We start from the raw sequence: 16,809 nt of genomic DNA on the forward strand, positions 1-16,809 counted from the left end.
GCCCGCCCATCCGTCCGTGCGTCTTCGGAGCACAGGACGGAGAGCGTGTGCAGTGAGTGTTGCTGCCCCCGGATAGGACCACAACCCACAGGGGGCCGGAGATGCCAACACCCTTAGCCAGACAGCGCCAGGGAACCTGTGAACAGATGTGGAATGGCCCAAAATACCCAGCCGTACTCAAAATGTGACAGATACTAATGAAACAGTTGTAAGCACATTGCTGCTAGCACTTAGAAAAACAACAATAATGCAGTACTGGATATTAACACAAAATAGACAAAAATGTAGTCCCGTAAAATACATGCTTCCATCCCTAGTTATGGTATATAAAGTGGGCGGGGGGAGGGTTGGTTGGGACTTTAAATGAGGTAATGGGTCAATTACCTCCATCCCTAATTAGGTATAGAAAAGAGAAACAAGTGCGGGACTTTAAATGAAGCATGTGCGGGAAACTGTTTACAATAAATGGGGGGAATGAATCAAAAATAATAAATCTGGAATAGGTTTAAATATTTTATTACTTTCACATAATGCACCGTCCATGACTATATTGCACTATTGAAGAAATAGATAAACATATATGTATATACAAATGTTGGATGCCCCGTCTAACCAGCTATGTGCTTATGTCGTTCCAGATAACCAATGTAATGCATGCCTGCTCCTGATGAGCGACCAACAGTCGCGAAACGCGTAGAGCTCTTTACCTCATGCATTAATGTATTATCACTGCAGTGTCATGCGATGTAATTTCCATTTTAATATGTGACATCTATTTTATGTCTCAATAATATAGTACAGCTCGCTGTACTCATTGCATTTATATATTTGGGTCACTGCCCACGTACCTTGTCCCCCAACTAATCTGTGAAACATATATGTTTATCTATTTCTTCAATAGTGCAATATAGTCATGGACGGTGCATTATGTGAAAGTAATAAAATATTTAAACCTATTCCAGATTTATTATTTTTGATTCATTCCCCCCATTTATTGTAAACAGTTTCCCGCACATGCTTCATTTAAAGTCCCGCACTTGTTTCTCTTTTCTATACCTAATTAGGGATGGAGGTAATTGACCCATTACCTCATTTAAAGTCCCAACCAACCCTCCCCCCGCCCACTTTATATGTGTAATACACATATTTTTCTCCCACTTCCGGGCATAGATACCCGAGCCACCCGCGGGTATCTACGCCACTTCCGGCGCCTTTCGGGAGACACACAGGTCCCAAAATACAGCAGGGACCACCTCCTGATTCCCTCACCGAAAATGGCGGCGGCAGCAGCCGAGCAACAGATCGGCTTTGGGTGCCGACATTGCCGGCACCCAAGACAGGTCCTTATTTTTAAAGTAAGCAGCTGCAGTATTTGGAGCTGCTGACTTTAAAAAAAAAACATTGGCGGACCTCCGCTTTAAGGACATAAGGATATGGGGTTTGTTAAAGATCCTTCTGACCACACTCCAACTACATACAGGATGACTATATTACTCCATGGGATCTGCTTCTCTCCTCTGTTCTATGATCATGTGTTTGGGTAGTCACGTTCAAGATGAAAAAATATGTGAAGTGAGCGCTAAACCAAAATAAACAGCTGCTAGCAAAAAGGCAATATACCATAATCCTTAAAATCAATAAACATACCAAATGTGCAACGCTGTGATATATAAAAATCTCAAAAGTGAAAATAAACATAAAAGTAGAAATAACCCTTCTGTGGTAATCCAAAAAAGTCCAATGATCCAATTCAGCAAGTGCTAAAATATCCAACCAATATACCGGAATTAGTGGCTACACAATTAAGTGCAGCAAACACGCATTGATAATACCAATCATGTGGAGTTGGTGTGTCCTCTCCTTTATCCTTATTATTGAAACAGAGAAAGGATCTTTTAAGGCAACATGGTTAGTTAGGAATATCCGCAGGCTTCAATGTAAGAAATTCTTCCCAATCTGGCTCACTTTACAGGGTAGAGCTCCATTCATATGTCCCCAAATACAAAAGGCTTTTATTCAGCAGTGCTTCTGTGCAGTCACTTGGTTTTCTTGGGTCTTTCTCCCAAGCAGAGAGACCCCAGAGCCTCCCTCAGCTGGTTCAGGTGGGAAGGAGCAGGTAGAGGATCAACTTCACACAGACCACAGAAATGACCGGAAGGAAGGGGGAGTGAGGGATATACAGATGTGATTTCCCCACATAAGTATCTTGTAGGAACATGCCATCATGACTGCATAGAAGCACTGCTGGAAAAAAGCCAATGCTACCTGTACATGATCATGTTCATGATGATTGGTACCCGAGTGGATATAAATGTTGGGGTATTTTCTTAACACTCCTTAGAGCTTCAGAAGTGACTTGGAGAAGCTGCAAAATGTCTTCATGATTCAGAACAAGTCCACTTAAAGCGGGATTCCACCCGCAATTTTTATTTTTTATTAAAGTTAGCAGCTACTAACAGTGTAGCTGCTGACTTTTAAAAGGGACACTTACCTGTCCTACTCGCCCGCACTGATGGCCCCCCCGATGCCGATCCCTCGATCGGTGCAGGTCCCGCGCCGCCATTCACACTAAGGGAAACAGGCTGTGAAGCCCTACGGCTTCACTGCTCATTTCCTACTGCGCATGCACGAGTGAATGGGTGGCTGCTCTCTGGGAACACACACAGTTCCCAGAAAGCAGCAAGCTCCATTCACTAGGAGAAGATGAAGAAGACGACGGACCACGGCTACGGAAGAGGCAGATTACGGACTTTCGCATAGCAACAGGTATTTCGGGTATGTATAAAACATTTTTTTTTTTAATTTTTTTTTCAATTTTTTGGGGGATTTTTGGGCAAATTTTTTTTTCCTGGGTGGAACCCCACTTTAAATGTGATGTATTATTACTAGCTATATATAAATAGATTCATTTAAAAAAGCCATGCTATTTATCATTAAAAACAGTCCTTTCATTTTAGCCTAATATGATGCCATCAGTCTTCTGCAGGCAGAAGAAAGGTATTTCCTCAGTCTACTCTCCCATAGTGACCAGACTTGCAACAAAGCAAGTCACAAAGTGAGAGAGGCTGTAGGCTCAGAGATACGTGGAACCTGCCATTCTTGACAGCTTCTTCCAAAAAAGGCTAGTTGCTTGGCTCTTATCCTGACTTCTTCTCTGATGCCTTGTACACACAATCGGTTTTCCCGGTGGTAGAAAGTCAGTCGGGAAAACCGAAAACCTGCTCGGTAGCTTTGTCCCCCTACATACGGCCAGGTTTCCCGACAGGAAAACGGCCATGAGATCTATGGTCGGGAAACCCGTGTATGCTCCACCGCAAGTTTTCCCCTTAGGGAAAATGCCGGCTTAAAAACCGCCGGGAATCCCGGTGGGAAAAAAGAGAACATGTTCTCTTTTTTCCCGCCGGTTTTCCTGTTGAGAAAACTGTGATGGAGCATACACACAGCCGGGATTCCAGGCCAAAAGCTGTCATGGGAGTTTTCCTGCCAGGAAAACCGTCCGTGTGTACGAGGCATAACTGCTTTTGATCTGCTTTCTTGTTTAACCCTCCTGGCGGTATCCCAGAGCGTGACTCGGGGTTGATTTTTTCTACCAAAATCGGTAACCCCGAGTCACGCTCAGGGTAGATATGCAGAGCCTGCAGCGTGCGCTGGCTTACCTTGTCCTGGATCCAGCGATGTCACCGCGCTGTGTGAGCGAGCGGGACCTCGCTCGATTCACACAGCGTCCTCCTGTGCCACCGATCTCCGTTCCCTGCGACGTTACGACGCACGGGAGCGGAGATCGGCGCCAAATTCAAAAAAGTAAACAAACACTATACATACAGTATACTGTAATCTTATAAATTACAGTACTGTATGTAAAAAAAACACACCCCCTTGTCCCTAGTGGTCTGCCCAGTGTCCTACATGTCATTTTATATAATAAAAACCTTTCTTTCTGCCTGAAAACTGTAGATTGTCCATAGCAACAAAAAGTGTCTTTTTATGTCAAAAATGGTTTTAGATCAGCTAGAAAACAGCGATAATAAATTATAATCACTTGCATAATTGTGCGATAGCGATTTGCGGGGAAATTCGTCATAAAAAAATAATAATGACAGCAACAATTCTGCAACTGAGAAAATTTCAGTGATTTTGAGTTGATTACATTATTGAATAATTTTTATTTTTATTATATTATTACTTGCTATAATTATTTATAATTATTTATTATATTATAATTTAAAATTTTGTTTTTAAAAAAATGTCATACCCGGGATGCCTATTAGATTCTTGTTTGGTCAGATTTAAGTGAGTTATTCCTAAAAATCACAGGCCTACAGTATAAAACACCAAATTTCCTTGCAAATAATTGTACCGCTTTCAGCATGTTTTTTCAGAAAGAATCATACCGCCAGGGAGGTTAAGGTTTGTAAATCAGATATATTAAAGCCTGTCTGTTAGTCTAACAAGCACTCGGTTTCATTTTTCATGAGCAAGACAGCAATTGTAGACACCATATTTCACTCATAAACAAATGTTTTGTTTTTTGTATCTAATAAAAAAAAAAAACAATTACAATGGTCAATGCTTCTTTTTGTTGTACTGCCAGCACTTGCTTCTTACTACAGTATGTACCCCAAATATTACCAAGCAAACAAAATCACCAAAATTAAAATTTCATTATCAGTAATAGAAGTTTTCAGTTGCTGCATAAAACATTGCTGAAACAAAATTGCTAGCATAGGAGCAACACTTTTGCTGGTTCAGGCAGCGAGGAAGTGACCCCATAGGAATGAGTGAATTGAAATTAAGCAATTCTGTTGCCAGGGAAGTGTTCCCTAGCTGAAATGTTTTATTTTTGAAATTATTACTCTGGATGCTTCAGATACATGTATACATTCTGCAAGATTGTGTGCTATTCTAACACCATATCCACCCAATTAAATATCAGCACATACAATATGAAAGACTTCAAATATGATGTTGCCATCTCTCTTACTAAGCACCCAGTACTGACAGCACAGAAGCAGGCTTTACAGCTAAAAGGGAAGTTAGGGTTAGGGTGAATTAGGGTTCATGAAAACAGCTACAGGGAGTGCAGAATTATTAGGCAAGTTGTATTTTTGAGGATTAATTTTATTATTGAACAACAACCATGTTCTCAATGAACCCAAAAAACTCATTAATATCAAAGCTGAATATTTTTGGAAGTAGTTTTTAGTTTGTTTTTAGTTTTAGCTATTTTAGGGGGATATCTGTGTGTGCAGGTGACTATTACTGTGCATAATTATTAGGCAACTTAACAAAAAAAAAATATATACCCATTTCAATTATTTATTTTTACCAGTGAAACCAATATAACATCTCAACATTCACAAATATACATTTCTGACATTCAAAAACAAAACAAAAACAAATCAGTGACCAATATAGCCACCTTTCTTTGCAAGGACACTCAAAAGCCTGCCATCCATGGATTCTGTCAGTGTTTTGATCTGTTCACCATCAACATTGCGTGCAGCAGCAACCGCAGACTCCCAGACACTGTTCAGAGAGGTGTACTGTTTTCCCTCCTTGTAAATCTCACATTTGATGATGGACCACAGGTTCTCAATGGGGTTGAGATCAGGTGAACAAGGAGGCCATGTCATTAGTTTTTCTTCTTTTATACCCTTTCTTGCCAGCCACGCTGTGGAGTACTTGGACGCGTGTGATGGAGCATTGTCCTGCATGAAAATCATGTTTTTCTTGAAGGATGCAGACTTCTTCCTGTACCACTGCTTGAAGAAGGTGTCTTCCAGAAACTGGCAGTAGGACTGGGAGTTGAGCTTGACTCCATCCTCAACCCGAAAAGGCCCCACAAGCTCATCTTTGATGATACCAGCCCAAACCAGTACTCCACCTCCACCTTGCTGGCGTCTGAGTCGGACTGGAGCTCTCTGCCCTTTACCAATCCAGCCACGGGCCCATCCATCTGGCCCATCAAGACTCACTCTCATTTCATCAGTCCATAAAACCTTAGAAAAATCAGTCTTGAGATATTTCTTGGCCCAGTCTTGACGTTTCAGCGTGTGTGTCTTGTTCAGTGGTCGTCGTCTTTTAGCCTTTCTTACCTTGGCCATGTCTCTGAGTATTGCACACCTTGTGCTTTTGGGCACTCCAGTGATGTTGCAGCTCTGAAATATGGCCAAACTGGTGGCAAGTGGCATCTTGGCAGCTGCACGCTTGACTTTTCTCAGTTCATGGGCAGTTATTTTGCGCCTTGGTTTTTCTAAAAGGTTCTTGCGACCCTGTTGACTATTTTGAATGAAACGCTTGATTGTTCGATGATCACGCTTCAGAAGCTTTGCAATTTTAAGAGTGCTGCATCCCTCTGCAAGATATCTCACTATTTTTGACTTTTCTGAGCCTGTCAAGTCCTTCTTTTGACCCATTTTGCCAAAGGAAAGGAAGTTGACTAATAATTCTGCACACCTGATATAGGGTGTTGATGTCATTAGACCACACACCTTCTCATTACAGAGATGCACATCACCTAATATGCTTAATTGGTAGTAGGCTTTCGAGCCTATACAGCTTGGAGTAAGACAACATGCATAAAGAGGATGATGTGGTCAAAATACTCATTTGCCTAATAATTCTGCACTCCCTGTATATGTAGGATTTTTTATGCACTTAATGTAAATTTCTCGGTTCTTTTCCATGCCTAGGAAGATAACATGCTGTGTACAGCCTGCCATTAAGTGAACAGCTGTGTAAGAGTATTACTCTTGTAAAGGCCAATGCTTCTTTGTATCAGTGTTTACCTGCGCATGCCTGTCCAACGTATTCAGCTTCCCATGCACTGGGCAAAATTATGTACAATAGGCTCATAAACTGCCTACAAATAGCCATGTGCTTGGACAAGCAGAGGGTTGTTGATTGTCTAACTTTCAGAAAGCTCAAACCGCCTAAGCTTAAAGGTGTGTTTATTTGCCTGGGGAGGCAGGAGCTTGGTCGGAAGCCTCTTGCTTTAGGAAATTATAGTCATATAAGGTACTTAGATCTTTCTACATAAGCAGAGCTGGGTGGAATCGTTTGCTGGTACTGACAGACTTTAAATTGTCACCCTGACCTGGCCTAAACTGACCAGAGAAGCAATCATATCTGCCAGTTGCTTTCAGGCAAGTTTTAGGCAAGCATGATTTGAAACTTCAAATGGTGCACAAAACATAGACAATTTAATAAGGGTGGCAGTGAAATACATGTAGCAGAATTTTAATGGAAGAATTGTATATAAAATAAAAAAAAACATTTAACAAATCAAGCATTTTTTTTTAGAACACCTAAACCCTACTTTTAGGTTGAATAATTTCCCTCTCTCAGTTGATGTTCCCGAATATAAACTAAAACAATACTAATAATTGCAGCTAAACACTCAATTACACAACACCTTCAAATGAGCTAATACATGAAAATAATAAAGTGCAAGAAATATTAATATATATATATAAAAAAAAACATATAAATCTTTTAAAATATATAAGAGAAAGTCCAAATACCGTAAATCTCCATTAAAAAGTTAATTAAAAAGATCCCGGATGGTGCAGAGTGGTGTCTTTAGACTGAACATGCAGGTGTCGTATAATGTGCAGCACTTCCACTATACACACAAATGGCTGCTCACCTTAGGACCATGACCCCCTGAACCAACAGGACACATGAAGAGATCTAATGCCGCGTACACACCATCACTTTATGTGATGAAAAAAAAAAGACATTTTCTGTGAAGTAAAAAACTATGTTTTTGAAACTTCAATTTTCAAAGACGAAGTTGCCTACACAGCATCGTTTTTTCACAATGCTCTAGCAAAGCGAGGTTACATTCACCACGTTTTTCTATTGAAGCTCGCTTCATAACTAGCTTCTGGGCATGCGAGGGTGTAAAAATGTCGTTTTAAACGTCGTTTTTTGCTACACACGGTCAATTTCTGTGAAGTAAAAAACGACGTTTTGAAAAACGACACATAAAATTGAAGCATGCTTCAATTTTTTTTTGTCGTTTTTTCACAAGACATAAAACAACGTTTTCCCCCACACACGGTCATTTAAAGTGATGTTTTTAAAAACGTCGTTTTTTTTCATCACATAAAGTGATGGTGTGTACGCGGCATAATAGTCTCCCAATAGTCTGAGTGAATCCGAGACAGCCAACTCCTCCATGGGATTGTGGATATTGATATATAAGCAAATAGAAAGAATCTAGTGCTCTCTGTTATATAATCATTTACAGTGGAACCTCGGATTGCGAGTAACATGGTTAACAAACGTTTCCCAATACGAGCACTGTATTTAAAAAAAATTGTGCCTCGGTTTGCAAGTGTTGTCTCGCAAAAAGAGCACGATTTAGGCCAAAGCGGTGTGCAGTACCGCTTTTGGCCTGAGGTGGAGGGGCACTGGAGCCGAACATCGCCGATCAGCGCCGTTTGGAAATGCACGGAAAGGCCCGAGGACACTTCGGCTGACCTTGGCAAACCTTGGGTAGGAAATCTTTCTGAGGTCAGCCGAAGTGTCCTCTGGCCTTTTCGGCCATTTCCAAGGCTCTCTGCCCCCCCCCCCTGCCGCCTCTGGCCGCATGCGGTATTGCATTCCATTGAAGTCATTGTGGAACAAATTATTTTTGTTTCCATTGACTTCAATTGGAAAACTCGCTTTGATATGTGAGTACATTGGATTACGAGCATATTCCTGGAACGGATTACGCTCGTAATCCGAGGTTCCACTGTATTTAATAAATGTAAAACCACTTACAATTCTGGCACTTGTCACAAGTGCACAAATGAGTGCTCTGTATATACACACACATAACGAAGCAAGATGGCCTTCGGTGACGTCATGCGCGACTCCTTTTTTTATCAACTTTTATAGAAATTTATTTGGACATTTTTTTATGCAGTTAATAAGATTTATATGTTTTTAAATATATGGATGTTCCCTAATAGAAAGTAATACTACAACCCTGAATTTTTCTTCTTAGGCCCCGTACACACGGTCGGACAAAACCGATGAGAATGGACCGAAGTTCAGTTTCATCGGTCCAAACCGACCCTGTGTATAGGCCATTGGTCTGTTTTCCTTCGTCCAAAATTTTAAAACATGCTTCAAAATCGACCCGATGGCCCGCTGCCCGATCGGTCCAAACCGATGGTTAGTACAGAAAGCATCGGTTCAAAACCTGCGCATGCTCAGAATCAAGTCGACGCATGCTTGGAAGCATTGAACTTCGTTTTATTCAGCACGTCATGTGTTTCACGTCACCGCGTTCTGACCCGATCGGTTTTCGGAATGATGGTGTGTACGCATATCAGACCATCAGGCCACTTCAGCTGTGAACTGATGGAAATGGCCCGTCGGACCATTCTCATCGGATTTGTCTGACTGTGTGTACAAGGCCTAACAGGTTGAAACCACTCAATGCTTGCTGCTGGTCACAGTTGTAGCAAAAGACACAGGCTTATCTGTGTGAAGCAGAGGCACCAATTGAGGAAGCCAATCAGTTGCGCCTGCTCTGCATCACTAACTAGGAAGTAACCAGGACATAAGTAACCAGGAAATGGGTGGCTATGTGGCAGACAAGGTTTAATGTTGATAAATGTAAAGTTATGCACTTAGGGACTAAGAATATGCATGCATCATACATACTAGGGGCAGTACAACAGGGGAATCCATAGTGGAGAAGAATCTGGGGGTTTTGGTAGATCATAAGCACAATAATAACATGCAATGCCAAGCTGCGGTTTCCAAAACAGTCCTTTCTTGTATTAAGAGAGGTATGGAATCATTTTGCCCCTGAACAAATCATAAGCAAGACCTCATCTGGAATATGCAGTTCAGTTTTGGGCACCAGTTCTCAAAAATAATATCGGGGACCTGGAGAAAGTGCAGAGAAGGGAACTGAATCTATTCCCTCTTGAGAAGAGGAGATTAAAAAGGGGGGGGGGGGGTATTATTATTTAGGTACTTATATAACGCTGTCAATTTACACAACGCTTTTCATATACATTGTACATTCACATTGGTCCCTACCCTCAAGGAGCTTACAATCTAATGATCAACATGTACAAATATATAAGGGGTCCATATAGTGAACTTGGTGTTGAGTTATTCACTTTACAGGCAACACAGAGGACAAGGGGGCACTATTTACGCCTAGAGGAAAAGGGATTTCATCTCAAAAAATGGAAAGGTTTCTTCACAGTAAGAGCTGTGAAAATGTGCAATAGACTCCCTCCAGAGGTGGTTGTGGCCAGCTCAGTAGATTGCTTTAATAGAGGCCTGAATTGTTTCCTAAATGCACACAATATAACTGGGTACTAACATTTATAGAAAACATGTGATTGCCTCTTGGGGGTCAGGAAGGAACTTTTTCCCCTGCTGTAGCAAATTGGATCATGCTTTGCTAGGGTTTTTCGCCTTCCTCTGGATCAGCTGTGGGTATAGGATTGTGTATATGTGATTGTTTGATATTATTTTTTATTTATTGTTATGGTTGAATTAGATGTCTTTTTTCAACCTAACTGTGTAACTATGCAATATTGTTCCACTGGTAGTTCAATTCTGCTATAAGGTATTTTAGTATTTTCCCACTGGAAGCCCAGTCTAGCTAAAAGTTAAAGAGGGGGTTCACCCTATAAACATTTTTTTTTCTAGCATTAAATTAAGCATAGTAGCGCGAGCTACAGTATTCCTTTATTTATTTTTTTTGCCCCGTACTCACCGTTTAATCCTATAGTGAAGATTCAGACTCCCCGCGGGGAATGGGCGTTCCTATCCAGAGGGAAGATGATTGACGGCCGGCTATGGCGCGTCACGCTTTTCCGGAAATAGCCGAAATAGGACTTGGCTCTTCACGGCGCCTGCGCCTAGTCTGTGCGCAGGCGCCGTATAGCGCCGCAAAGAGCCGAGACCTACTCCAGCTATCTTCGGGGAGCGTGACGCGCCATAGCCGGCCGTCAATCATCTTCCCTCTGGATAGGAACGCCCATTCCCCGCGGGGAGTCTGAATCTTCACTATAGGATTAAACAGTGAGTACGGGGCAAAAAAAATAAATAAAGGCATACTGTAGCTCACACTACTATGCTTAATTTAATGTTAGAATGTTGTTATTGAGGGTGAACCACCGCTTTAAGTATTTAGAACCCTACACACTGGCAAACATTTCAGGGCACCAAAGCGCATGAAAACTGTCTCCCATTAAATCCTAAGTAACTGATCACACTGGCGTCGCACTGTGCTTTAGAAATCCTGCATGATGTAATATGCTTGGGCTGATTTTATATCTCTGGGATTTTAATGTTTCATGAATAAATCTTTGTCATTTTATTGAAAAAAAAAAAAAAGAAAGAAATCCTGCATGATGCATCTTTGGTGCTGTTTTTCAAAAGTGCATCAAGAAAGGTTCCTTCTGTTGTAAGTCAATGGCAACGCATCAAAAGTGCATTAGTGTGGAAAGGCCCGTAAGATGCACAAAAGCGCATCAGTGTCAAAGGGCCCTTAAAGGATGCTAGTTGTAACACTACGCTAGGTATCACTACTAAAAGTGAGGTTGATATTCTGACTGGCTACAGAGAGAGAAGCAATGAACATACAGAATTTTATGATTATTGGGCTTATTTAATAAAGCAGTGAATAGCTACAGCTAAAATACAAACAATATACAGTATATAGATCTGCTTTTAAATATGCACTGAAAATCTTACGTCTGTGGTGTAAATAAAGACAACACTTACTCCTAAAGCTGGTAATCTTTGTGTACAGCTCACTGCAATTTTCAGTTTCCAGTCAGTTTCACCATCTAGCTGATCAGTACGAATGAAGCAAGATCCTAAAAAGGAGGAGAAAGAAGGGGAGAGTTCTATTCTTACTATTGTTAAGGAATATACTGCAAATTAAATACTTATTATAAAGTACAGCATTGGATTACTAAACAACTGTGCAATGATAAAAAAAAAACTACTCTGAGCATGTAAATAAAAAGTATGATTTTTGTAATCTTTTGCTTGAGATCCATTGAGAGAGAAATAAAATGCGGTAATTCTTTTACATATAGGTTGTATGCAGCTGCCTACAAAAAGGTGGACAATGGCAGACAAAAAAAAAACATTGAAGGCCATCCCCCATATAATCGTGCACCTAACCATAATGCTTCAGTTTTGTGAGCAAGCCGAACAGAAGATCTTATTTTCATAACATCCATTGAGGGCTACAGGAATGTAATAATTCCTAAAAATATGGGACATCCTAAAGCAATCCAACTAAGGGGTGGGCGACAGCCACTAAGAGATCCAACGGATGTGAACATCTTACTAGAAGAATATCTAAAGTAGACACTGCCTCAAAAGAACAAGATAAAAAAGGGGAGGAGAGTTAATATGGAAATTGCACTAACAAGCAGAGGCACCAAAAAAGTCTGGATTTCTAGAACTAGGAAGACTGTTATCTGAAAGAATGATGGGCCTTTACCCCTGGATGCCAGCTACTGCCAGCCCTTTAAGGGGTTTGTTTTGCCACGAGGCGGACCATGGCTTATGGCCACGTGACCACCATGACTGGCTGTCACAGCGGTCACATGATCGGAAAAGTTTCCATGGGCCATCAGTCACTGTGCAAGGTGCGCACTCTTGGCACAGCACTGTTGACGCAACATGCGGGCACTAAGCGCCAAGAAACAGGCCACATATTTGCAGGCCCCCTTCTGTTCCAACTGCCTAGGTGATCGCAGTGGAAGCACATCACAGGAGGCTGCAGGACTATTCACACAGTGCAGTGTGAAGCTGCAAGGAGTCACAGCCGGCTTCCCTTTGTAAACTTGCAGATGCCTGGTATCTGAAGACTAGTTAAAACCTGATCCAGGTGAGGACAGCACTGGTTTCCTGGACAGATAAGTAATTTTTTAAAAGTCAGAAGACTGAAGATCCTTTTTAAGTGTGTGTGTGTGGGGGGGGGGGGGCAGGTAAAGACAGTAAAAACAGTGACACTAAACTCTGGTTTACAGTGCCTTGAAAAAGTTTTCCTACCCCTTGAAATGTTCGACATTTTGTCATGTTACAATCAAAAATGTAAATGCATTTTATTGGGATTTTATGTGATTGACCAACTCAAAGTGGCACATAATTGTGAAGTGGAAGGAAAATGATAAATGGTTTTCAAAAAGTTTTACAAAGAAATATGTGAAAAGTGTGGCGTGCATTTTGTATTCAGCCCCCCTGAGTCAATACTTTGTAGAACCACCTTTCACTGCAATTACACCTGCAAGTCTTTTTGGGGATGTCTCTACCAGCTTTGCACATCTAGAAAGTGAAATTTTTACCCATTCTTCTTTGCAAAATAGCTCAAGCTCTGTCAAATTGAATGGAGAACATCTGTGAACAGCAATTTTCAAGTCTTGCCACAGATTCTCAATTGGATTTAAGTCTGGCCTTTGACTGGGCCATTCTAACACATGAATATGCTTTGATATAAACCATTCCACTGTAGCTCTGGCTGTATGTTTAGGGTTGCTGTCCTGCTGGAAGGTGAACCTCTGCCCCAGTCCCAAGTATTTTGCAGATTCAGGTTTTCTTCCAATATTGCCCTGTAGGTGGCTCCATTCATCTTCCCATCAACTCTGACCAGCTTCTTGTACCTGCTGAAGAAAAGCATCCCCACAACATGATGCTGCCACCACCATGTTTCATGGTGTGTTCAGGGTAATGTGCAGTGCTAGTTTTCCACCACACATAGTGTTTTGCTTTTAGGCCAAAAAGTACAATTTTGGCCTCATGTGACAGAGTACCATTTTCCACATGTTTGCTGTGTCCCCCACATGGCTTCTTGCAAACTGCAAATGGGACTTCTAATGGCTTTCTTTCAACAATGGCTTTCTTCTTGTCACTCTTCAATAAAGGCCAGATTTGTGGCGTGCACGACTAAGGCCGGGTACTCACGACCAAACATGTATGGTGAAAGCGGTCCGTCGGACCGTTTTCACCATACATGTCTGCCAGAGGGCTTCTGTACGATGGTTGTACACACCATCGTACAGAAGTCCGCGCGTAAACAATACGCGGGGCGTGTCCGCGGTGTCGCCGCGTCGATGACGCGGTGTCGCCGCGACAATGACGCAGCGACGTGGGCGGCCCGCCTTTAAAATGCTTCCACGCATGCGTCGAAGTCATTCAGCTGCTAATTAGGTGACTTCTGAAGGCAATTGGTTCCACTAGATTTTAGTTAGGGGTATCAGAGTAAAGGGGGCTGAATACAAATGCACGCCACACTTTTCAGATATTTGTAAAAAAAAAAAAAAATGAAAACCATTTATCAGTTTTCTTCCACTTCACAATTATGTGCCACTTTATGTTGGTCTATCACATAAAATCCCAATAAAATAGATTTACGTCATTGGTTGTAACATTACAAAATGTGGAAAATTTCAAGGGGTATGAATACATTTTCAAGGCACTGTATAAAGAAAACATTCTATTCAAGTATGTATTTTTAGAGGGTGGCTACATTCATTCTCCATGGTCCTTCTGAGAGGATGGAACATTCTCTCTTGTTCACTTCTGAAATTAACTAGGAACTAAGGGCCAGATCCACAGCCAGCCGCCGTAACTTAAATATTCCCATTTAAGTTACACCGCCGCAAAAATTCTACCTAAGTGCCCGATCCACAAAGCACTTGTATCCCTTTTGTGGATCTGGCCCTAAGTACTCTGGAGTATAGGATTTGCAGTATGCAGCACGCATACATGCCCTGCACGCACCTGTTCCTTCCAAACAAAAGAAAATAAGGTGGAAAAAAAGGGGCTTGGGAACTTACAGAGGACGTTACAAGGAGGCAGAAAAACACAGTAAAGGCGGCCATACATGGATCAAATTCGGCCATTCAGTAAGGACCAGCCGAATTTGATCCATGTATGGGCAGGGTGGTTGTACAGAAGTCGATCCACAACTTCTGTACAACCAGCCTGTCGGATTTTTCAAATGATCAGTTCTGCCGGCTATACCTGGCAACACTGATCAGTGTGTTCTGATGGCGGGGATGGCACAGTGGAATGACCTGATTTTCCCATCCAAATCTAATCAGTTTTTTTTTTTTTTCATTGAACCAATGTGTGGGTGGGAGAATTAGGTCATTAAATTTGATTACAGGGCCATTAAATAGTGACTGTATATGAATTATTTTTGGACAATAAGGATATTGTTTAGTGCCAATTCAAGGGGTCAACCAAACAAGGTGTTTAGGGCCACGACAGAAGCCTAGGATACCCATGACCATAGTGAAAATAATGTTGAGCAAGTATGTTAATAGAAGACAGAAATCTAAATCTGTAAAAAAAAACAATTGCAGAATATATATAGAAACCTCCTAGGATACTAGCAAAAAACTGAAGTATGATAGTTTAAGGTTGGGATTATACGGGGGCTGGACTTTCATTCTTCATTTGTCAGTGTCCACTTTCTGTAGGCAGCTGCATTGAACCCATATGTCCAAGAATTACTACATTCATGTGTCCTTCAATGGACAATAAAGAAAACACATTTTTCCCTTAGACATCCAAGTGTGTAAACATGTGTTCTCTTAATTAGCCAAAGGGAAATTAGTGGGATGAATCAACTAAGCACTGGGGAGAAAAAATATTCTGCTTAAATGTGAGGGAAATATCCAATGACTGTGTGTTTGTGTGTGTTTGTGTGTGTATATATATATATATATATATATATATATATATATATATATATATACACACACACACACACACACACACACACACACACATATATATATATATATATATATATATATATATATATATATACACACACACACACACATGCACACTGTATAATATATATAATATAATATAATATTACTGTGTGTAGTTACAGACAGAAGAACAGGAAGTGAGGATTTATCAAAAGAAATAAGGACATTTAAAAGCAAAATGGAAAGATGAGGTAAGTGAAGGAGGACTGCACTAAGGTAAAGGAAGCTATTTAGAAAAAAAAAAATCCTTTACAACCCCTTTAAAACAAAGCCCTCCAGCAGCATACTGTCACTGCTGACGGGGCTTCCATCTTCACCCAGTCTTCCTTCCGGGTTCGCAGGCTGCAGCCATCCGATTGGATGTTGTCACTCATGTGCATACATCACAGCTCTCTCAATGGACGGCACACCGTCAATCAAGGGTGCAGTGCGCATGCACCAGTGACATCACTGGCACTGCTTAGGTAAATATCTCCTAAACTGTACACATTAACCACTTAAGCCCCGGACCAATATGCTGCCTAAAGACCCAAGGGGTTTTTACAGTTCGGGACTGCGTCGCTTTAACAGACAATTGCACGGTCGTGCGACGTGGCTCCCAAACAAAATTGGCGTCCTTTTTTCCCCCACAAATAGAGCTCTCTTTTGGTGGTATTTGATCACCTCTGCGGTTTTTATTTTTTGTGCTATAAACAAAAATAGAGCGACAATTTTGAAAAAAATGCAATATTTTTTACTTTTTGCTATAATAAATATCCCCCAAAAACATATATACATTTTTTTTCCCTCAGTTTAGGCCGATACGTATTCTTCTACCTATTTTTGGTAAAAAAAAAATCGCAATAATCGTTTATCGGTTGGTTTGCGCAAAATTTATAGCGTTTACAAAATAGGGGATAGTTTTATTGCATTTTATTTTTTTATTTTTTTTACTACTAATGGCGGCGATCAGCGATTTTTTTCGTGACTGCGACATTATGGCGGACACTTCGGACAATTTTGACACATTTTTGGGACCGTTGTCATTTTCACAGCAAAA

At 41.1% G+C, this 16,809-nt stretch overlaps 1 protein-coding gene across 2 annotated transcripts in view; it reads right to left on the reverse strand.

The window, feature by feature from the left end:
* The window catches only part of ATP9B (ATPase phospholipid transporting 9B (putative)), a 448,810-nt gene that overhangs the window by 261,544 nt on the left and 170,457 nt on the right, over window positions 1–16,809 (reverse strand). For both annotated transcript variants that reach the window (XM_040353855.1, XM_040353854.1), the window contains exon 8: window positions 11,752–11,846. In XM_040353855.1, the coding sequence (XP_040209789.1) occupies window positions 11,752–11,846 (95 nt within the window). The remainder of the gene's footprint in view (window positions 1–11,751; window positions 11,847–16,809) is intronic.

The sequence above is a fragment of the Rana temporaria genome, chromosome 5 (assembly GCF_905171775.1).
Source record: "Rana temporaria chromosome 5, aRanTem1.1, whole genome shotgun sequence".
NCBI classification, from domain to species: domain Eukaryota; kingdom Metazoa; phylum Chordata; class Amphibia; order Anura; family Ranidae; genus Rana; species Rana temporaria.